We start from the raw sequence: 24,040 nt of genomic DNA on the forward strand, positions 1-24,040 counted from the left end.
GTCTTTCTAATTTTGTCCCTACATTCTTGTGTTATTTGTTTATATTCACCCCCTATAATTTGACCTAGTTTCCACTTTTTGTAGGACTCTTTTTTTGCATTTCAGATCATTGAAGACCTCCTGGTTAAGCCAGGATGGTCTCTTGCAATACTTCCTGCTCAGTGGGTTTGTTTGCCCTTGTGCCCTTAATAATGTCTCTCTGAAAAACTGCCAACTCTCTTAAACTCGTTTTCCCCTTAGACTTGCTTCCCATGGGATCTTAACTACCAGCTCCCTGAATTTGCCTTCCCAAGCCTGCCTTCTTGAAATCCATAGATTGGTGAGGCATGATTTCCCTTTACAAAAGCCATGTTGACTCTTCCCCAACAAATCGCGTTCATCTATGTGTCTGACAATTCTGTTTTTTACTATAGTTTTCAATCAATTTGCCTGGCACTGAAGTTAGGCTTTCTGGCCTGCAATTGCCTGTATCGCCTCTGGAGCCTTTAAAAAAAAAATCAGTGTTACCCTCTAATCATCTGATACAGAGGCTAATTTAAGTGATATGTTATGTTCCACAGTTAATAGTTAATCAATATCATATGTGAGTTTCTTCAGAACTCCTGGGTGAATCTCATCTGGCCCTAGTGACGTCTTCCTGTTTAATTTATCAATTTATTCCAAAATCTCCTCTCCTGAAACCTCAATCTGGGACAGTTCCTCATATTTGTCATCTAGAAAGAATGACTTGGGTGTAGGGCTCTGACCCACATCCTCTGCAGGCAAGACTGATGCAAAGAATTCATTTAGTTTCTCTGCAACAGACTTGTCTTCCTTGAATGCTTCTTTAGCACCTCAATTATCCAGAGACTCCACTGGTTTTTTGGCAGATTTTCTGCTTCTGATGTACGTAAAAAAACCATGCTGCTAGTTTTTGTGTCTTTAGCTAATTTCTCTTCAAATTCTTTCTTTGCCTGCCTTATTTTACACTTGATATGCCAAAGTTTATGCTCCTTTCTATTTTCCTTGCTAGGATCTGACTTCCAATTTTTCAAGGATGCCTTTTTGCCTCTAACTGCCTCCTTTACTCTGCTGTTTAGCCATGAGGACATTTTTGATCCTCTTACTGGCTTTTTTTTGTTTTTGTTTTGGGAAACACATTTCGTTTGAGCCTCTATTTTGGTCTTTGTAAATAGTTTCCATGCAGTTTCCAGGCATTTCACCCTTGTGACTGTTCCTTTTAATTTGCATTTAACTCATCTCCTCATTTTTGTTTAGTTCTCCTTTTTAAGGTTAAATGCTACTGTGGCAGGTTTCTTTGGCATTTCCCCTGCCACAAGATCAGGCCAGCTTCTGTGCTCCACTTAGGACTCAATCAAGGAGTGCCTCTGCAGCTGTGGGTTCCAGGACTAGCTGCTCCAAGAAGCCGTCACTGACGGTGTCTAGAAATTTCATCTCTGTGTCACTTCATGAGGTTACATATTCCCAGTCGAGATGGGGTTAGTTGAAATCCTGTTATTGTTGTTTCCTGCCTTGTAGGCTCTCAAATCTCCCTGAGCATTTTACAATCACCATCATCATCCTGGTCAGGTGGTTGGTAGTATCTTCCTACCACTATATTCTGATAATTCAAGCAAGAAATTTCTAGCCCTGGAGGTACTCTGGTACAATTTGATTCATTTTAGATTTTTACTTTATTTGACTCTATGCTTTCCTTCACATATAGTGCCACTCCCCCACCAGTGTGACCTATTCTGGCATGCCGATGTATTTTATACCTTGTTTTTCCATGTCCCATTGATTATCTTCATTCCACCAAGTTATATCAATATCCTGTTTTAATGCCAGGCACCCATGTTCACCCATCTTAGCATTTAGACGTCTATGATTTGTGTATAAGGGCACGTTCATTTTGTCACTATTCCATTGCATGTATTATATTTAAATGGGACTCTTATGTTTGACTATTCCTCATTAGTTCTCACCTATAGTTTACCAATGTCTTTTCTATTCTTTTTCCTAAGATATAGAGTTTGCTCGTTAATAAATTCAGCCCTAAGGGATGTCTCCACTCAAACGGTGTGCTGCTCTGCACCTGTCAGTTCTTCCCCAGTGCTTAGTTTAAAAACTCCTCTACAACTGTCTCAATTTTACATGCCAGCAATTTGGTTCCATTTTTGGTTTAAGTGATGTCCAGATTTCCTGCATTGGCTCCTCCTTTCCCATAAGATTCCCCGTTTCTAATAAACCTGAAACTCTTCTCCCTATCCCATCATCTCACCCATGCATTGAGACCCTGCAGTTCTGCCTGTCTAAAGGGCCCTGTACGAGTAACTGGAAGCATATCAGATAAGGCTACCATGAAGGTTCTGGACTTTAATCTCTCACCTAGCAGCCTAAATTTGGCCTCCAGGACTCCTCTCCTATCTTTCCCTATGTCATTGGTACATACATGTACCATAACCATAGGCTCCTCCTCAGCATTGCACATAAATTGGTCTAGATGTCTCATGAGATCCTCAGCCTTCACACTGGCAGGCAATTTACCATGAGGTTCTCCAGGTCATCACCAACACATCGATCTATAGTCCTAATAATTGAGTCCCCCATTACTATTACCTTGCTCTAGGGTGACCAGACAGCAAATGTGAAAAATCGGGACAGGGGGTGGGGGATAATAGGAGCCTATATAAGAAAAAGACTGAAAAATGGGAACTGTCCCTATAAAATTGGGACATCTGGTCACCCTACCTTGCTCTTCCTTGTAACTGGGATTCCCTCCCCTGGAGAGGTGTCCTCAGTGTGATTCAGAGGATACCATGACATCATCTGGAAGGAGGGTCCCAACTATGGGATTGTTTCCCTCCACACCAGCTTAATGTTCTCCTTCCCTGAGATTTTCACCCTCCTCAACAGCACAGAGGCTGTCAGATGGAGGTTGGGACTGTTCTACTGAGTTCCTGAAAGGCTTGTCTGTGTATCTCTCTGTCTCCCTTAGCTCTTCCTGTTCAGTCACTCTGGTCTCAGGAGCCCCTACATGGTCTCAGAGGGCCATAAGCTGCTTACACCACACGTACACATAAGCTACCTTGCCCACAAGGCAGATTATCATACATGCTGTATTCCGTGCAATAAACTGGGTAGCTCCCACTCTCCTGCTGGCTTTCTGCCTGCATTAGTTTTACTCTTGCAGGCTTTTTTTTTTTTTTTGGTGCAGGAGTGCGGAGGGGGATGGAGAAGGAAGTGGATATTGGCCTAAGTTTAGAGTATGTTTGTTATCTGCCTCTCACACTCCCTCACTAAATTCCCCTGTTTGCTACTGCCTCTGGTCGCTGATGAGCTGGCTTTTTAAATTCCCCATTCTCCCTGAGTTAGCTCCCCCTTAGCTAAAAGGATCACTTCGGCCCAGATCTGCTTCTTAATCCCTTCCATCCCAGGGTGGGGATAATATACCCCATCACACTCAGACATACAGCCAGTTTGGTGGCCATAGTCCATCAGAAAAACAAAATACAACAGAATTCAGAATTGGGCTAGGAAAGCCCTTCTCCGTGCAAACTACAGGGACCCAGACAGCTCAGAACTGAGGTGTTCTAGCAGAGCTATAAGGGGAGATGTGCACTAGATCTGCCCTTTCTACAGTACTTTTGATTTTTGTCCTTCACTTTCCCCATGTCTTGAATTCAGTCATTACCAAGAAGAACAAGGTGTTAAGCTGGCTCCCAGTTGCAGCAGCCATGTAATGAACTGCTCTTCTACCAGCCCAGACAGCAGGAGTCCAACAGTCATTCAGAACCTGGGGCTACCACGTGATGGCTTACGCTACAATCACGACATCAGGCTGACTTTTCCTTTTCCAGTGAAATTCGTTGAAGGGTATGAGAGAGGGCGCCTTGCCTTCACTAGGAGCCTCTGCCTCTACTTCCCTTTCTCTTTTACTTGTCTCAGCTTGTAGTTACTTGTTGAAATGTTACAGTTACTTGTTGAAATGTTACAATGTAAACTTGGTTAGGCCAAGTTTCCCTATGGTCATCAACTACCGTTTTCCCATCTTCTATTTTACCAATGAATTAGTAGCCATACACTGGAGATGCCAATACTTTTGTAATGGATCCCTCTCTTTCAGGTGCCAATGCAGAGTGGAAGGTAGCCAACAGAGAAACAGATTCACTGTAGCATGGTCTGGATAAGAAACTATTTCCCTTCAAAGAATTTTGGCACACCAGGAATTTAATACTTCTCCACAGTGCCTGTAAAAGGGCTGTTTGATGCCAAGCTACAAAACAGTTACCCAACTTTTGTAACTGTTGTGCTTCGAGATGTGTTGCTCGTGTCCATCCCATTCTAGGTGTGTGCGCCCCCTTGAGTGCCGCACCCATGTGCTAGTATATCTGGTGCCGTCAGCCCTATGCCCTCTCAGTTCCTTCTTGCTGCCAACTCCGACAGAGGGGCAGGATGGCCGCTAAAGGGATGGACAGGAGCAACACATCTCAAAGAACAACAGTTACAAAAGGCGGGTAACCATTTTTTCTTCTTTGAGTGCTTGCACATTTTGATTCCATTCTAGGTGACTCACACGCAGAATCCTCAGAGGTGGGCTTGGAGTTGACCATCTTGCAGTTTGAAGAACTGCTCTGCCAAAGCCAGCATTGTCTCGAGCTTGCTGGGTCAGCGCATAATGCGATGTGAACATGTGGACAGACAACCAGGTTGCAGATTTCCTGGATCGGCACCTGCCCCAGAAAGGCTGCCGATGGCGCCTGTGCCCTAGTCGAGTGAGCTGTCACTGTGGCTGGTGGAGGCACTTTAGCCAGCTCATAGAAGTCGCAAATGCAGACTGTGATCCAGGATGAAATTCTCGGAGCAGAAACTGGGCGACCTTTCATATCTCCATCGGCCATGCACGTGGGGGTGCGCACACCTAGAATGGAATAGACAGCAGAAAGCACTCGAAGAAGAATATTTAATGTGATGGAATCATTCGCTGTGCTTCTATATTGCACAGCAGGATGAGAGTTAAGGCATTACATGGAAACAAAGTTAGTCTTTAGTTCAGTTATTCTTTAGCTCCCGTTACAAGAATGGCTTCTTGCAGCTTTATTGTAATCTCCTACATAGGCCTAGTTTTCTCTACTGGCAGGAAAGTGGGCCAATGGCTACATCATGGAGACAAAGGAGCACGGTGGGAGAGAGACTAGAATCACAAATACTGGTACATTTTCCAGAGGACAACAACAAACTACCAATCACACAATAAGCAGTTCTGGAGAGAAGAAAATCAGAAATTTTGGCTTGTCTTCACAAACTCAAGTGCCTAAAATTAGATGCCCACTGTTAGCCTTAGGCACCTAAATAAATATCATGATGCACCTGCAGCCTCTACTGATCTCAATCGAAGCTGGGTTTCTAACATTAAGCACCCAGGGTGACAAATTTGGCTTCCCTCAACTATTGTCAAAGGCAGGGAGCTGTGGCTCCATGACAGGCTCCCCTTTGCTCACAAGAATGTCCAAACTCCACATCCATGGGTTCAGTCTACAGATTAGATGAGACTATATCTGGATGGGAAGAATCAGGAAGCGGCTGTATTCTACATGCCCCCTCCAGGACCTGCATATATATGGAAACCCACAAAAGAATTAATGCTTCTCCAAGCAGTATTAGCCTGCAGAGAATCCCTTCCCTGTTTTATACTGCACAGCTATAAGCAAGATCTAAACAGAACCATGCAGCAGTGTGGGAAAAAGCTGTAGGGGATTGTGAAGAGCAGGTTGACCTTCAGAGGTCCTGGGAGCAGAGTTCTCCTCACATGCCTTTGGGGTCAAGTTCCATGCCCCTTCTGCAGCCTTCTGCTACTTCCAAGAGGAACATTCAGAGGAAATGCTTTGAGGTGACCCTCTGTCCCCATCCTGCAGACTTTGCCACAGGAGGGTATAGTAGCTTTAAGAAAGCTCAGAGCCTAGAAAGAAAACATGAAAGAAATCTAAAATATTAACAAAAAGATTTGGCAGATATTGATACGGTAGTTTTATCAAAGGATCTAAGGCAGAGCCAACACAGCTATGACTTTGACTTCCTATTGGGAAAGATACAAGAGACTAAAAGATAGAGATTGAGTCAGTATGGGAAAAATGAGATTTTTTTACTTATTTCAGGCTAAAATGGCAGCAACCATATCTGCTTCTCCATTGGGCTTTGCTAGTGCTGGACCCAAGAAACCTCTATGCCCCACACTCATTCACCTCTTCATATTGCTCCCTCCCACCATCTTTGATATGCATTATACATTTTAGGTATTAATGTTGAAATATAACAATTGGTTAGATAGTTAAAATTATTCTAGATTTTGCTACAATCCACAAAAGCTCTGAACAATAGACTCCCATGGGGTAGAATCTGCACTTTGAGTTAAATCAGGTGGATAACAATTGAGTCACTCTAGTTTATTTTTTTTCTAACATTGGAACAAGGCAACATGTTAAAGAAAACCAGTGTTTTAATGTTAGTTTTACTAGCTCCTGTAGGCACTTATGCTTTATAGTCCTATCGCCACACAGTCTGACCACTTGTTTTCAAGTTGTTGAGATGATTTAGTAGTACCTTATCTGTCCATCACGTGAAGGTAGCTCTGCCTCAGATTTTCCTTTTGGTTTGGTAGCTTAGTCCTGCAGCTGAAAATCTCCACCCCTTTCAGGGGTAATTACAGTCCATACTCTTTACCCAGTCTCTTTCCCTGGTTCTCACCCCGCTCCAAACACTTTGGCTAGAGAAACCTAGTCACTTTTACCCCTTTCCTAGTTCCCTTCCAAAGACTCAAAGCAGATCTTTCCCCTTCCCTGATCCCTCTTGGACTGAGAGGAAAGGAATTCTTTCTAGCCCTACCCTTTTCCCAGCAAGCATGTCTGTGAAGCCTACAGCTCCTAACCATCCCTGGGAACTAAAACACCCAGAACACATAGTGTGGGAACAGGATACTGTTGGATCTAGGTCTGCTTTTAAAGGGACCAGCACAACCTTTTACAGCTCTAAACTGGTCTCTGTTCATTTTATTCTGCTCCATCCAGCTGCAATTAATACACAGAAATGAGGTGATCTTGGGCAAGAGTGTTACTTTAAGTCAACAAAATTTGTTCTATATTTATTTTCTGCCAAACAACTGAGGACTGAACTATATGACACCAAGGATGTCTTCCAGATTTGGTTTGTGTTGCCATCAATTTACATCAATTCCAAACACACACATGCAGTCTGTGTGTGTGTGTGTGTAAATAAATATATATTTATACACACACACACACACAAAAGATGCAAAAGAAAAAATATTTTCATGTGCTTGAATAACCACTGAACATCTTTCTCTGAAAAATTGTGTAAATGTATCCGCTTCTGTATCTGGAAAGGGATTCAAAATGGAGGACTGGATTTCTATAACACAAGTCCCTCTCACAGGATAGATGATGCTATTATTGGACCTGAGCTGAGGTTTCATCTGTAGAATACAGCTGACAGCAGTAAAGTGTGGGGTGGCTTTGGGCTATCTAGAATTCTTGAATTGGCTGGTTGAAGCCATTTTCCTATTGTGTCTCTGCACCATATGTAGTCTCTTTTCATATTTCATTCTCTTTCCTATTATTTTTGGTTCACTTCTGCTCACAGTTCACATTTAACAACAAGCACGTTCCCTATAGCTGCACCCAGTCTATCAGCAGGAATCTGTCTCTATGACCACCCGCTCACAGTTGCAATGCAGTTCAACAGATTGATGTTGTTTCAGAAAGTCTAGTTACTGGAAACTCAGATTTTTTATTTAAATGTAGTGTTCGTGAGAGGAGACAGCCCGCCTGACAGCATCAGGGATTGCAGTCTTTTAGGTATCTCCATTGGATCAAATCTTGCTCACCTTTACTCTGGTAGGTATTCCTATTAATTTCATTGGGAATATGCACGTGAGTAAAGGCGGGCACTTTGAAAACTACTAATAAAAAGTGCTATACAAGAGCTGGGTATTATTAGGATCAACAGTACAGAGATAGCCCCACACTACCTACATGTCTTAACCCTGACCAGAACGGTTGCCCCTTTACAAGAGAGAAGACAGTTCATTGCTAAAGGTGAAGGTGGCTTCTCTGGGTCTGTTCACAAACTATCAACCCTTTTCCCAAAGAGCACCAACCCACCCATCAGATGATAACTTTGAGTTGCTAATGACCTGGGCTGGAGTCAAACTACTGACTCAGAAGTGAATATTACAGACACACTGGCGGCCTTGCTCCCTCACACATTCATAGTTTTGTGCCACGTGTACACTAGTTGAGCACCTGCTGAAATACAAGATTCTAGAACCAAAAAAAAAAAAAAGATCATGGTTATCTTTTGCAATTTCAGCATCACAGGGTGTGCTTTGATTGGTCACTTAGTTTTACGTACATGTGTAAGAAAAAGCCCAAAGTCAAGACCCAGTGAAGACAATGGATGTTTTCCCATTGACTTGACTTAGACTGGGAGTGAACCTCCCTTTATATTAATGGCTCAAAGCTTTCAAACTTGGGTGCCTAAAGTTAGTACCTTAAAACCATAGTTAGATCTGATCAACATTAGAAAAGTTGCACTGCTTTAATTCAATCTTTTTAAATTGATCTTGTTATAATTATATAAACCTCATATACGGATGTACTTGAACCAGCTTAAACCTTGCATAAATCCATTTAGTTACACTGAGTTAAGCCAGAGTTATGTGTCGGATTTAGGAGTCTCAAGGTATGTCTACATAGCAAAGAAAAACCCATGGCTGGCCCATGCTGGCCGACTCAGGCTCGCAGAGCTTGGGCTGTGGGGCTGTTTCACAGCTGTATAGACTTCTGGACTTGGGCTGGAGCCCGAGCTCTAGGATGTTCTCACTTCACAGGATCCTAGAGCTCAAGCTCCAGCCTAAGCCCAGGAGTCTTAGCAATGAAACAGTCCCACAGCCCGGGCACTGCGAGCCTGAGTCGGGCAGCATGGGCCAGCCACAGTGTCTAGTGGCTGTGCAGGCATCCAGGAACCAAGTCCTATTGATTTTCAATGAGACTAAGTCACTTTTGAAAATGCTTCTAAGTAACGTAGGTGCTTTTGAAATTTTTACCCAATAATGATAATAAAAATCACTGACATTTGTGGGGTTTTATTATAACCATTATTACAACAAAAGAGCAAAAAATACTGCAATGCTTTTGTTTAGCTTTTTATTCCATCGTTATGGCACAAGATAGAACTTCAAGACAACATCATTGAATAAGTCTTCAGCTTCATTAAAATTAAGACTAACATGTTTTATAAAAATCTTTTTATATGATACATTTTCCCTTATGTGAAAAAAAAATCCTCTTAAAATACTGAAGTACATTGCCACCTGCTGGTCATAAACATTTTTGCAGTTTAATAACACCAGAACATGTGTAACAGCGACATTTACCAATGTAACATATAGTTAGTTATTGAAGAAAAAAAAACATTTCCCCAAATTTTGGCACAATATTTATACACAAAGCTGTGAACTTCTCCAAATGTCATACTCATTTCTAAAACACTGCATGTGATTCCTTTATGAAAATACATTTAAATGCTTATTTTGATTGCTTTGTTTTTTTGTTGTTTAAAAGGAAAAGCCATATTTCTTTCTATTACATGCCTTATTTTGTTTTTTTTTTTTAATTTTGGATTCCAGTTCATTGTTTTAAAATATATAAAATCATACACTTATAAATATATATTATATATTATATACTGTATATATAAGATTGTAGTTGATCTAGAATGGGAGGGTGAATTTTTGCACTAAGTCTGTTAGTTTGGTTTAGGCACAACCTTACTCTTGATTGATTAGCTGAACTGCTTCCGAACAGAATCTAAAAAAATATTCTTTTATAACATTGTATCAAATTTTAATTTTGTTCACAAACTTACATTTATAAGAAAAAAATATTTGGTAAATAATGTCCCCCCTAGCTTACTACTCCCCTTATAAAATATATGGCTTTTCATGTTTCATTCTATTTTAGTGTTTTTTATAGGCAGTGAACAGAAGGACAATTCCCCCCATTAACAAGTTGTTTAAAAGCACAGAAACCAGCTTGTGCACTTTCTATAGAATTCCAATGCATATTATGGTAACATAAGTAAGTGCAGTGATTTGTTTTAAAAAAAGTCAGTCCTGATTGATTGTCATCTGTTTACGAAAACATACTATATGATTATCATACATAACCCAGACTATACAATCATCAAAACTGCAGACATATAAATACACCTTAGCAACACCAAAGCAATAGTTTTATCTTACACACGGTTTATGCATGCAGAGTTGTTAGACTGAAATGTTCATCTCATTTTTCTCTCTCAAAAGCTTGCTATGAAACAGGAACATACTGTATTTGTAAATGGACTGCTTGACAGTGCTATTAAAGATTTAAAGTGAACAAAGTTTTCTAAAAAATTAAATGAAATGTACTTGGTATAAAACAAAAAGTTTTCTAACGTCACTAGTCTTTCCCTATTCAAGAGACGCGTAGGCTTGGGTGGCAGTTCTCTGTAAGAGTCTGATCATACAAGGGTTTCAGGGAGAGCATCTGGGTTATCAGCTGATAAAAGCTCCCAAATTTGCCACCGCTCTCTTTGCCAATCGTGCCAGTCTGGCTCCGATACATTTTTATTGTTCTGATTATTGGCTGGAGTGGAATAGGTTTTACCCATTTTGTTCGGTGAGGGCTGCCACTGCTGACTGGAGGTGGATTGGTCAGTTGATTCAGCTGCTGGTCCTCCTGCTGCTACGGTCCCCAAACTTTTTTCTGGTCTTTGAAGTCTCCACAATGAATGCACTGTTGAAGAGACAGCTGGCCGCTGGGACAATGCAGAACTTTGGTTTTTTGGGCCAGGATAAGGGGGTGGTGGCCTCTCTTTTCTGTTTATATCTTCTTGTCTCAGGTACGAAGGTTTAGCTGTTCTTGGCAAACAACCCACATTTGAGTCACGCTCTGTAAGGTCCTCTGCGCTACTGAAAGTCAAATGCCGCTCAGACCTTGAATTGGACTGGTCTGAACTCCTCCTGCCACCTTCAATTTGTGGCGTACTGCAAACACGAGAAACTGGGGGATGAGGCCTACATTCAGGAATGGCAGCAGTAGTCTGACTCCTTCTGATTATTTGCTTTCCGTTGTCCAATTCTGTGGCACTACCCTGCCACCGAGGCCAATTCAATGATAGGTTCCCTTGGGAAAGAGAGCACCGTCCTGGTCGCAATGAGCTGCTTTCATAAATGTTTCCATATGAACCTGAGGACCAGAATAAGACAGAGAACATCAATATGACACACTGACATTTTACAAGTTACCACTGACTTGTTGCACTATATTGGCAAGGTCGATGTTAGACCTGTATTATCTGAACTGCACCTGTTATATAAAGCTGGTGACTTTAATACTTAGCACTGACATAATGCCATATAACTTCAAAGTGCTTTAAAAGCATGAATTATACAACATTCCTGTGAGGTAAGTAGGTGCAGATTGAAGAAAAACTGAGGACCGGGAGTTAAGTGATTTGCCCATGGTATACAGGGAGTTAGTGGAGTCAGGAGTAGAATTCAGGTCCTCTGCCTCCAAGGGCTGTGCTTAAGCCCCTAGCACGCACTGCCTTTCAATTCTATTGTTCTGCTTTAAAGGAGATGAATTTCTATTACCTTATCTTGTGGCTCACTTTTAAATGCTGCCATATTGTATAATTGTTGTGCCTCTCTTTACCTGATATATTTGTAAAATAATGAAGTAAAAAAACAAAATGGGAAGCGGAGGAATTGTTAAAAAAACCCTGAAGATGTGTCTAGAATGAAGATTCACCATTTAAAAATAAACAAATGAAAACTGTTGATCTTATAAACATGCATGCACATGTTTAATTTTATGTACCATGAATAGTCCTATTGCCTTCAGTTCATAGTGCATATGAAAGTGCTTAAGCCTTTGTCAGACTGGGGCCTAAAAAGTATCAAAGAAAGGTCACACCTGTCATTCCTGGATCTTTGGAGCCACATTTCAGTGTTGAATGCCAGGTGCCCCAGATATTGAAATGATCCTCTGGAACATCTACAGAAGAAGTAAAAGAACATGAAATGATCCCTTGTAAGCACTGAATGGAAACACATGAATGGAACAATAAATAAATTAAAGGTAAAACTTTATCCAGCAGCACAAGATGAGAGAGCAAACATAGTGATAAGGTGGATTTCCTGTACACCAGAGACAAAGAGCCAAATCTTGTTCTTAATCATTTAGGCTCAAATCTTTCAATGAGCTCCCTATGGAGAAGACCCATGAGCTTGCACTCTCGGACTGGGGCCTTGCTTAAGTGTGTAACAAAGCCCTCTCAGCAGCCAGGAGTTGGGGAGGCCTAAAGATGCAGACAGATGCCTAGTGGAATTTTTAAAAAGTACCTAAATGAATTAGGGGCATCAAACTCCCATTGATTTCAATGGGAGCTAGGCACCTAACCTGTTTAGGTGCATTTTGAAAATTCATCCGGCCACCTGTCTGCATTTTTAGGCGTCTAAAGACCTTTGAAAGTCATGCCCCAGATCGCTATATTTCCTCAATTTACCCATTAAGTACTCTGCAATTTTGATGTGAAGAGTCTTCTGGAGTGCTGGCAGCATACCACTACTGTAGCATGAACTGTAGACCTTCACAGAAATAATCAAGCAAATGGAATTTATAACTTGAAAGTATTTAATCGTTACAGCTGAGGGCACCATTTGGTTACAGAAACAAGCAGTGGGGCAAGGCCTGCACTGTAACAAAGTGTGGGGAACACCCCTGGGAAGATGGGAAGGACAGCGGCCGTGCAAGGTTCCCCCACGTTGTTCTGCTACCATGGCAGGATTGAAGAGTGATGTGTGATGTGTTTTACTTTCCTAAATGGTGGCTTTAGCTTTCAAGAGTTTGGGAAATGCGATACTCTAATGAGCACAAATGCAGCATAATGGTAGGGGCCGGCCAGCAGAGCTGACAACATGGGTTGAGGAGCAGAGTCTTATGGCCCAACCTGGAAGGGAAGATGCCAGCTGTTCATTATAAGAGCACTCTATTGCTCCATTATATTAATCTTGACGCATAGCACTCTTTACCATTCTAGCCGCACAAGTGCCATGCTCTCACATATCTAAAAGGCCAACCAACAGTGAATCCTCCATTATGTGGAGGGGAGGGATCCACAGGATCCTATATGGACCTATTTTTTATCACAGCTCAAGTACAGTGTGGAAAATCACACTGCTGGATAAGTAGGTCTGAAGAGGAGGAAGCGATTCTGCCACAAGGGGGAGAAACAATAAACAACACGTCCTTATAAACAGCATGTGAAACAGAATTCAGTGAGAAAAATAAACATGTGCAGGTCCTACTTTACCTTTCCCAGCCCATGATCCAGGCAAATGCTCTCTTGATTTAGATTGCAAATGGCCAACCAACATGTACTGTTCAGGCACCTTGTATAGCTTATCTGAACTGAGGGAAACATCTTCTTGCATTGCCATCAGCGACCGTTCAGACAATACCGGTGAGTTGTTGTCATAAGGGGAGACATCTCCGCTTGAGGCTTTGTTGGAGTCCGTGGAAGAATGTCTCCCTTCCATAGAGTAGGAACCTTCTGATCGCAGCATCTCAGGGCTTCTGACAGAATTTGATAAACAAACATTTGTTAATGTGCAGGGCTCTGAGTCCATTAGATAAAGTTGCATTTTGACAACATCAAGAAATGACGTGATCACAGCTGCTGAAATGAAAACACTTTACAAGCAATATGGAGGAGACTTTTCCACAAATTTAGGGGATTAAAACTTGCCACAAAATGGCCAGCAGAGGTCAATAAACTTCAATGGATGTTGCAATTTAAAATAAAAACAAAAAACTGTACAGCTCACCACTGGAAAAGAAACACACTGAATAGATTCCTTATGTTACCTTGACCGCTTTGCCTGTAGTGACAGTGAATTTTGAGGGTGACTGATCTGTTCGATATTAGGCAATATGTCACAATCCCCCGACCCCTACCACTCTTAAGAGAAACAAAGAGCTATGTCTTGGGTGATCTCTCTCATGGCATGAGAAGGATTCCATTCTAAACAAATTAAGAGAAAAATAACCTATGCAGAAACACACATGACAACTAGCTCTTCTGATAATTTTTAAAGTTTCTTTCACCATTTTATCTTAATATCATATTGATACATCTTGTAATTTAATTTTGAGAAAAAGGTAAAAAAGCACAGCTCAGACTCTCAGATAAACACCAATTTTACAAACATTTTGGGGACACTGGAACCCCAATTTTATGAAGGTTTTCAGTGTTATGATTTTTATTTGTGCTGTGGTAGCACCTGTGGGTCCCAATCAATATCAGTTACCCAACGGGTTAGGTACCACGCAAATATTTACCAAGTGGCAATCCTTTCCTCAAAATGAATTTTGAATATGAGATTTTGAGAGTAATTTAGAAAATCAGGATTTAGATGGACAGAAGGGTGACCAGATAGCAAGTGTGAAAAATCGGGACAGGGTAAGGGGTAACAGGTGCCTACATAAGACAAAGTCCCAAATATCGGCACTGTCCCCATAAAATTGGGACATCTGGTCACCCTAATGTACACAGGGGAGAGCCCCTGAAGCCTCAGAGAAAACTCCAAGATGACCTTGTATACATTTTTGCCTACATACCCTATTTTTTGTAGTTCCCTTTCCTAATTTTTATTACCAGTTACATTTACTTGAAAACTAGATCTTTATTCTTTAAAAGCTCATCTCTTGCTGTCTAGGGTTCTCTGTGTTACCCAAAATTGGGCCAGCTAGTAAGCTTAGGGAGGGCTAAGCTTACTAGAGTCTGCCACCAGAGTCTGGCAGAAAGCAGCACGTTTATTATACTGATAGCTAAGCTCAAAAGAAGGTGGTGGGGGCGGGGGAGGGTGTCACACACACACTCGCATACTCACGCTCCCAGGACAGGCACAGCACTGGAGATGTCAGGATCCTTCAAGGTAAGTGTCCCACAGCGCAGCGATGGATGGTGCGATGAAGGTAAGGCTTCCCGAGGCATGATGGAATGCAACGCAGTGAGCCACTGGCCAGGCAATCCGGGCGAAGGGCCTTCATGGGAGGTACAAGCTTGTGAGTGCACTCCTGAGCACATGGCCCCTTCCCCTTTTAAGGACCTGCTCCTCATGGCCTGCGACTAGAGATGACTTGGCCGCATCTGGTTGGTCACACTCCACCTCGGACAATGTCCATGCATTGGGTGTGTGAGCGCTGCCTAATCAGAGTGTCAGACACCTTGTCTACCTGGGAGCTCTTCTGATCTTCCAGCTGTTCAACCAGCCCATTCATCCCACAAGCATTCCAGGAGGGAGGGGGAGGGGGAAAGCCACTTCACAGGTATTCAAAGAGGGAGAGGAGAGGAGTGTAACAGACCTTTTGAGCATACAGGTTATACATAGCATAGTCATACAAAGCATACAGGTCACTGCTGCTCCTACAACACTCTGCCCCTTGAACTATGATCATTACAGTAGTAGTTGTTGTTGTAGGGCACAGGTGATCTGTTGCAAACAAACCAAACAATCATAACTGGGTGAATATAACTAAAACCATCACAATTGACTAAACACCAGACATAACAAACACAAATGCAAACAATCACAATCATAATAATTGGGAATACAATAAAAACGTGACCATTACAATAATTGGGTACATTGACAAACAAAATGAGGCCCAAGTTTGATGCTGCAATAGCCATCAAACAATAAAAGTTAACCCTAACCCTTAAATACACACAACAAATAAGATTTGTAGGATTATCACAGTTGTCATGCAAGGTTAAACTGATTTGGAAGATACATAATAACAGAGAACTTGGTGAAATTGCTGATACTTAAACTAACATTTAGTTGCAATACAAGAAAATGTAACTAACAATACAAATGTATCAATAACAAAAATCAACAACAAAATGATTATTAGAGAACCTAACAAAAAATAAACCTGATGCATTGGGACCAAAGTCTTTTGGACAGGGGTGGATGTGATTGATAATTTGGTTGGAGATGGGGGAAGTAGAGAAAGGAAAAGGCATTTACTCTGTCTAGTGTAGTATCCCCTCTCTCTGGACCCAGTGGTAGCACAGGACACCCACCAGAGACAGACACAGAACACGCAACACAGACTTTATCGCGACACTATAACCATGGTATTTCTATAACTCTTTAGCTGGTACCAGCTCTCCTGATGTTCCGGTTCGGAGGCTGAAAGATAGAAGCTTAGAAACAAATTAGCTGAGCGCTCCCACCACAGCAGACCATACTTGTTCGAGTTGTCTGCGGTATCTGGGGTCCGGCCATCTGGAGTCCAGATCCGGGGATCCGGATCGTACCAGATATCCCCGTCCCAATCACCAAATTGTCCTGCACTCCCCTGGGCTTTCACCCCAATGGCAGCAACCCGGGCTGAATAAGCCCCCTGGACCCTGTTCTCCTGGGCAGACCCCTTCAAGACCAGATCCTTCAGGCAGGTAACTGCCTGGCTCAGAGCAGCATTCTCTACTTCCACAGTCAGAACCTGCGCCTTCCACATATCCTGTTCCTTCTCCAACTCATGAATTGTACTCCCAGGTGGAACCGCCCCTGGCATCCAGGGGTCTACCCCTTTCTTCTGGAGCCATTCTAACAACACCCTGGCACCGCTCCCCGAGGTGGGGGTGTCTTCTTACTCGGGCTGCTTCGCCTTTTTCTTCCCCTTGCCCCACAGTGGCATACTTTGCAGTGGCATCCTTTTCTCCCTGCAGTGGGTTGCTAGCCTACCACTTTTTCATGGAGGCTCAAGCTGGACCCACTCAAGAGACTACTGGAGGACACCAGGGGAGCCCTACAAGCAGCCTGAGTGAGAACACCTCCCCCGCCTTGGGGAGAGGCACCACTCCCCGGGATGTTGTTAGAATGGCTCCAGAAGAAAGGGGCAGACCCCTGGATGCCAGGGGTGGTTCCACCTGGGAGTACAATTCACGAGTTGGAAAAGGAACGGGATATGTGGAAGGCGCAGGCTCGGACTGCTAGCGCCCAGGCGTCTTCCCTCTCTGTAGCCGCAGTAGAGGTGGCGGCAGCAGAGGAGGAGCGGGAGAATGCTGCTCTGAGCCAGGCAGTTACCCGCCTGAAGGATATGGTCCTGGAGGGGTCCACCCAGGAGAACAGGGTCCGGAGGGCTTATTCAGCCCAGGTCTCTGCCGTTGGGGTGAAAGCCCAGGGGGATGCGGGACCATATGATGATTGGGATGGGGATATCTGGTGTGATCCGGATCCCCTGGATCTGGACCCCAGATGGCTGGACCTCAGACACTGTGTTTCAGTAGTCTGGAGGATGGTCCGAAACTATGGGCCTGCGCCCGCAGGGGGCTGGTACCAGCTAAAGAGTTATAGAAATACTATGGTCATAGTTTCGAGATAAAGTCTGTGTTCAGTGTTCTGTGTTGCGTGTTCTGTGTCTGTCTCTGGTGGGTGTCCTGTGCTAGCATTGGGTCCAGAGAGAGAGGGGATACTACACTAGACAGGGTAAATGCCTTTTCCTCTCTCTAATTCCCCCATTTCCAACCAAATTATCAATCACATCCACCCCTGTCCAAAAGACTTTGGTCCCCAATGCATCAGGTTTATTTTTTGTTAGGTTCTCTAATAATCATTTTGTTGTTGATTTTTGTTATTGGTACATTTGTATTGTTAGCTACATTTTCTTGTATTGTTAACTCCACACTTTCCTCTATGTACCCTGGTTCTACTTCCTCAATCCCTGAAGGGTAGTTCATGGGCCCCCATAACCTGTAAGACCTTGGCCCATGATTGTAGGGCCCTGTCTTTCAGGTCTTGGATTTGTTCCCTCCCGCCCAGAGACCTCGAGAACAACTGTTAGTAATTGGGGATTCTGCAACATTTTAGCAACTAAATGTTAGTTTAAGTATCAGCAATTTCACCAAGTTCTCTGTTATTATGTATCTTCCAAATCAGTTTAACCTTGCATGACAACTGAGGTAATCCTACAAATCTTATTTGTTGTGTGTATTTAAGGATTAGGGTTAACTTTTATTGTTTGATGGCTATTGCAGCATCAAACTTGGGCCTCATTTTGTTTGTCAATGTACCCAATTATTGTAATGGTCACGTTTTTATTGTATTCCCAATTATTATGATTGTGATTGTTTGCATTTGTGTTTGTTATATCTGGTGTTTAGTCAATTGTAATGGTTTTAGTTATATTCACCCGGTTATGATTGTTTGGTTTGTTTGCAACAGATCACCTGTGCCCTATAACAACAACTACTACTGTAATGATCATAGTTCAAGGGACGGAGTGTTGTAGGAGCAGCAGTGACCTGTATGCTTTGTATGACTATGCTATGTATAACCTGTATGCTCAAAAGGTCTGTTACACTCCTCTCCTCTCCCTCTTTGAATACCTGTGAAGTGGCTTTCCCCCTCCCCCTCCCTCCTGGAATGCTTGTGGGATGAATGGGCTGGTTGAACAGCTGGAAGATCAGAAGAGCTCCCAGGTAGACAAGGTGTCTGACACTCTGATTAGGCAGCGCTCACACACCCAATGCATGGACATTGTCCGAGGTGGAGTGTGACCAACCAGATGCGGCCAAGTCATCTCTAGTCGCAGGCCATGAGGAGCAGGTCCTTAAAAGGGGAAGGGGCCATGTGCTCAGGAGTGCACTCACAAGCTTGTACCTCCCATGAAGGCCCTTTGCCCGGATTGCCTGGCCAGTGGCTCACTGCGTTGCATTCCATCGTGCCTCGGGAAGCCTTAACTTCATCGCACCATCCATTGCTGCGCTGTGGGACACTTACCTTGAAGGATCCTGACATCTCCAGTGCTGTGCCTGTCCTGGGAGCATGAGTATGCGAGTGTGAGTGTGACACCCTCCCCTGCCCCCACCACCTTCTTTTGAGCTTAGCTATCAGTATAATAAACGTTCTACCCAGACTCTGGTGGGTCATTAGTCCTCCCTAAGCTTACTAGCTGGCCCAATTTCGCGTAACACTCTGCTTGCTGCTTCTGTCTGGATCCCTTGTTTTGGCCATATGACCTTCACTCCCATCCCTGCTTTCTTATTTTTTGTCCTTCAAACTCAGTTGTGGCTTGGGGTTTGTGGTTCCTCCCCCCTTTGGTTGATGGCGAAGCCTTTAGTTTTGGGCAGGCTAGCCAGTATCTACAAAAGGTAGAAGCTCATCTGTCCCTGTTACTTTTTTTCCACCTGAGGTCAAACACTTTGTGACATCATATTCATCTCCCCTATAATTAAACATGACGTGACATCAGCTCAATCTTGTGAGGTGCCGAGTTCATTGAAAACGTTGAGCACCTCATAGGGTCATATCCAAAGAGAGGACCTTGGCTTCAACTGTATAGTAAGCATCAGGAGCACATTGTTTCCAATGAAACAACGATCCTCTTTCCAGACAAGTGACAAATGACAAACTGAAGAAGGAAAACAAAGAAAATACACAACACGCTTTTAGAGTGGAAAGACTGCCAGACCATTTGAGACTCTGGATTAACACACAACTGAACCTCTCCTATGTTCTGGGTTTATTTCAGGCGACCTGATCTACCAAAGTGATACAGACTTAGTAAAATTTCAGGCTGGATTCTTTTCATGCAGCTTTACAAGCACTAAACTCCAAAACACAAAATAGATACACTAAACAGAATAGCTCTTATGTTTTATTCTATGTCTTTCTCACTATGGAAGCATCCAGAGAATGCTGAGCTTAAATAAATTCAGCTGAATCTAGAAATACTTCCCTGAGCTGATTCTGAACTCTAACTGGGAATTAACTCACACCCAGCCAATAGGGCTGCCATTGGGCTTGGTAGAGTTATCTTAGCACTACTTAGGCAGGGTTCACCAAAAGATCTGTAAACCTTGCCACCGATAGTTTCTAGGAAAACACTTGTTGCAGATGTACTAAGGAATTATGGGATCTGGAGTACAACATCAGTGGATGCCAAATATTTTCCTTTTTCCTCTCTTTAAACTTTTCTTCCTTCCTTCCTCATGTCTACTTCTTTCTTTTTCAATTCTGAGAAACCTTTGGGGGTGGAGGTGGGAAACAGAATTAGAGAAGTAGCAGAGGATTAAGCAATGTCTAAATTTCAGAAGAGGAATCAAAAAAGCCTGAGGGAAATGGGGAACAGCTTGGCTATATTTCCTATCATTGACAGTCTTTTTCTTCCTGCTTCCAGATAGATGGAAGTATAAAATGTATTGTAAGCGATCTAAGGCCCTGATTCTGAAACACTTATGCTTATGCTTAACATGAAGCCTGTGAGTATTATCACTGAAGCCAGTGGGACTGTGCACATGTGTAAATGTTTGCTGGATCAGGGTCTGATTAAAGTAAGATATGGGAAAAGAGGGGTTATACATCAAGCTAGCTATGGCAAGGTAACACAAGAAACAGCGAGGGAAAAAGAAAGCAAAATGCTGTGAGAACATAACTTTAGTTATATGTAAGAGTCATATAATGTCTTACCTTGAATGATCTTTGTTATATTCTACCTCTTCTTGATAGTGTCCCTGATAAAGACTTACTTAAATGGAAACTGTCACATTTGGAAAGGTCCATATTTTCACTTCTTAAAAAAATCCTTTCTATAGTATCTGTTATTTACATTATGTAACTATTTACATGTGCTATTACTTTCCAAATTAGTTCTTAAAGGATTAGTTTTCAAAATTAAAAGAAAATGATTGTAGGCCAGAACAACCCTATACCAAACCAAAGGTATGGACCAATAGAGAATGTGGAACACTTTGGGGGTGGAAATTTAATTTTCAGCTTCCAATGATTTATAAAAACAGTTTAAAAATATGATTTGTAAAATACCTTAAACCATGTTCTACATACTATGCTATAAACAAATAGCAAACTACTGCATATTCTTAAAAACAAAACTTCCAGATCTGTTTCACCTAAAATGATTCCATTAGTAAGCTGATGTTTACTGCACTCCAGTATTTACTTTCACTTAGGTAGTTGTGGCATTCTCTATACTTAGATTGGGAAATTAGGTTATCTACCTGTAACTGGATGTTCTTTGAGATGTGTGGTCCCTATGTGTATTCTACTGAGGGTTTACACATGTACACCATGCATCTGGAACTGGAGATTTTCACAGTAGTAGTGTCTGTTGGTCCATGCATGCATCCTTTTCTTGCCTCCTGGTTTTGTCTGAGGTGATAAAGGGCGGGGCGAACCGACCCCATGTCTCCAGTTCCTTCTCCACCACGAATCAAAGAGTTCCGCAGCAGAGGGGATGGGGGGCAGGAAGTGGAATACAGATAGGGACCACACATCATGGTGGGTGGCCATGGTCAAAGGCTGGGCTCTCATGGAATGGGCCCTCACCTGGCGGGGGAAGCACTCCCGACAACTGATCGAGTGTAATACACCCTGAAATTCACTTGGAGATTCTCTGTGTAGAGACTGCTTGCCACTTAATACTCTCAGCTATTGCAATAGACAATTTAGAAAATTTCCTGATTGGTCTTGTTCTCTGCAGGTGGAAGGCCAAGGCCCGACAGATGTCGTGGGAGTGAAGTCGCCGTTACTCTTCCGAACTGTGAGGCTTCAGAAAGAAAGCAGGTAAGTGGATGGGTTGATTCAGATGAAACTGGGATACGACCTTTGACAGAAACTTGGGATGCAGGCACAGGGAGACTTTATCCTTATGGAAAGTAGTAAAAGGAGGGTCCACCATCTGGGCCTCAAGTTCACCTACCCTTCTCGCTGAAGTGATAGTCACATGGAAGGCGAATTTCATGGAAAGGAGGGACATAGAGCACAAAGCCAGTGGCTCAAAGGGAAGTTTCATTAGTATCAACAGAACTAGGTTAAGATCCCACTTCGGGGGGTGATAGGTTGTATGGGTGGGAAGGTTCTGATGAGGCCTTTCCAAAACCAAGCAGTCAATAGGTGTGTAAATACAGAGTGTCCTCCCACAGTGGGGTGGAAGGTGCTAATAGCTGCTGCTAGGTGGACCTTGAGAGACTTGAGGGTGAGACCTGATGCCTTCAAGGACAGGAGGTAATCCAAAAGAAGGGGAATCTCCACTTCTTCTGGGGAAAGCACTTTCTGTTGGGCCCAGAAGGTGAAGCAGTTCCACTTGGCATGGTAGGAACTAGGAACCTAATGGACTCTTTCCTGCTACTCGAGAGGATGACTTGCAATTTTGATGAAGTCTAGGGACCATGTGGGGTCCAAAGTTGATTTTTCAACGTTGATGCTGGAGCAGGGGTGAGTTCAAATGGCTGGACCCTGTTCTGAAAGTGCTGAGGGACTACCGTGAACTTCAGGAACTGTCTGTGGGCCAGATGGATGTCTATGTGAAAATAAGTGTCCTGCATATCGAAAGCTGTATACCACATGCTTTCTTCTAATGACAGGATGATGGCTACTAAGGTGACTATATGAAACTTGGGTTTGCGGATGAAGCAACTGAGATAATGGAGATCCTGGGTTGGTCTCCACCCACCCTTCTTTTTTTGGGTATCAGGAAGTAAGTTGAATAGAGCCCCCTTGATAGTCCGGAGGAACCCATGCTATTGCCCCTCTTTGTAATACGGAGTCCACCTCCAGGGTGAGGATGCTGTTGTGAGAGTGGTGCTTGAGGAGGGATTGGGGAAGGGGTTGTGGCAGCATAATGAACTTGATTGTATAGCCACAATGGATGACATTTAGCACCCACTTGTCCATTGTTATTGCTCTCAAAGCTGGTAAAAAGAGTGCTAGCCCATCCCTGAAGGAAGTGGTGTGGTGGTATGGCAGCAGGCAAGGTTGTTGATGGGTCTCTAGGGTTCCTCAGAAATATCTCTTCTGTGGGAGTTGCATCTGGGAGGAGGAAGACTGTGAGGGTGATCCTGGAGGATGAGACCTTTGAGTCTTTTGACTCTTCCTTGGTGGTTTGTAAGGCCATTGATGGAAAAACTGGGAAGTTCTGTAACGCTGTGCGGGCTGTGAGCAGTGGAACTTATGTTTTCGTGCTGGTGCGTAAATACCCAAGGAATGGAATGTAGCTCTCAAATTCTTGAGGCTGTGGAGGGAATTGTCCATTTTCTGGTTGAAAAGATGGGATTCATCAAAAGGGAAGTCTTCAGTGGTATTTTGTGAGTCCACTCCCTCCTCATGACAATGCCCATGGCCACTGAGCATGATGAGGTATCTGCCACATGTACTGCTGATTGGACCAACGTCCCCACTACCAGCTTCTCCTCTTCAATTACTGCCTAGAAACAGGCTTGGTTCTTTTGTGGGAGTTTCTCAGCAAAGTCCTCCAATTTGCTGTTGTTCAGGAAATTATATTTGACAAGTAATGCCAGATAATTCGAAATCCTGAATTGAAGGTTGGCTAAAGAGAAGACTTTGTGGCCTAAAAGGTCCAGTTGCTTGCCCTTCCGATCAGATGGGATGGAGCGTGGATGCTGATGCCTAGCCCATTCTATCACTGGCTGGACCACAAATGAATTGGCGGGGAGTGCGAGAACAGAAACTCAGACCCCTGGCCTGGTACACAGTATCTTTTTTTTTGCCCCCTTTGGGATAGGTGTACATATCGCCAGCGTATGCTAAATCATGCAAGCTGGCTCTAGGATGGCATCACTGATTGGTAGAGTGACTCTGCCTGGCACCGATGAGTGAAGTATACCCAGCAGCTTATGCTGAGTAACTTGGAGCTCCTCCAAGTCAGTGTGAATCTCTCCAGCCATTCTACGCAGGAGATCCTGGAATTGGCGGCAGTCAGTAGGAGATGGCGGGGACTTGAAGCCACTACCACATCAGGTCAGGACCACAGGAATCTTTCCTGTTCTTGTGCTCCTATTGGAGCCAGACTGGATGACTCATCTTCCATTACAGGACCCGAACGTCTACTTGAAGGCACCCCAGATGGTGAAACAGGCAAAGCCTTCCCTATGGAACAGGTGGGTTCCAAGG

At 43.2% G+C, this 24,040-nt stretch overlaps 1 protein-coding gene across 4 annotated transcripts in view; it reads right to left on the bottom strand.

The window, feature by feature from the left end:
- Nucleotides 1–9,183: 9,183 nt before the first annotated feature.
- Nucleotides 9,184–24,040, bottom strand: part of ARHGAP6 (Rho GTPase activating protein 6) — a 502,260-nt gene continuing 487,403 nt past the window's right edge. For all 4 annotated transcript variants that reach the window (XM_043537808.1, XM_037900064.2, XM_043537809.1 and 1 more), the window contains 3 exons: nucleotides 13,414–13,676; nucleotides 12,015–12,095; nucleotides 9,184–11,285 (listed from right to left, as the gene is read on the bottom strand). In XM_043537808.1, coding sequence (XP_043393743.1) covers nucleotides 10,558–11,285; nucleotides 12,015–12,095; nucleotides 13,414–13,676 — 1,072 coding nt within the window. In that variant the 3' untranslated portion in view covers nucleotides 9,184–10,557. The remainder of the gene's footprint in view (nucleotides 11,286–12,014; nucleotides 12,096–13,413; nucleotides 13,677–24,040) is intronic.

The sequence above is a fragment of the Chelonia mydas genome, chromosome 1 (assembly GCF_015237465.2).
Source record: "Chelonia mydas isolate rCheMyd1 chromosome 1, rCheMyd1.pri.v2, whole genome shotgun sequence".
Taxonomy (NCBI): domain Eukaryota; kingdom Metazoa; phylum Chordata; order Testudines; family Cheloniidae; genus Chelonia; species Chelonia mydas.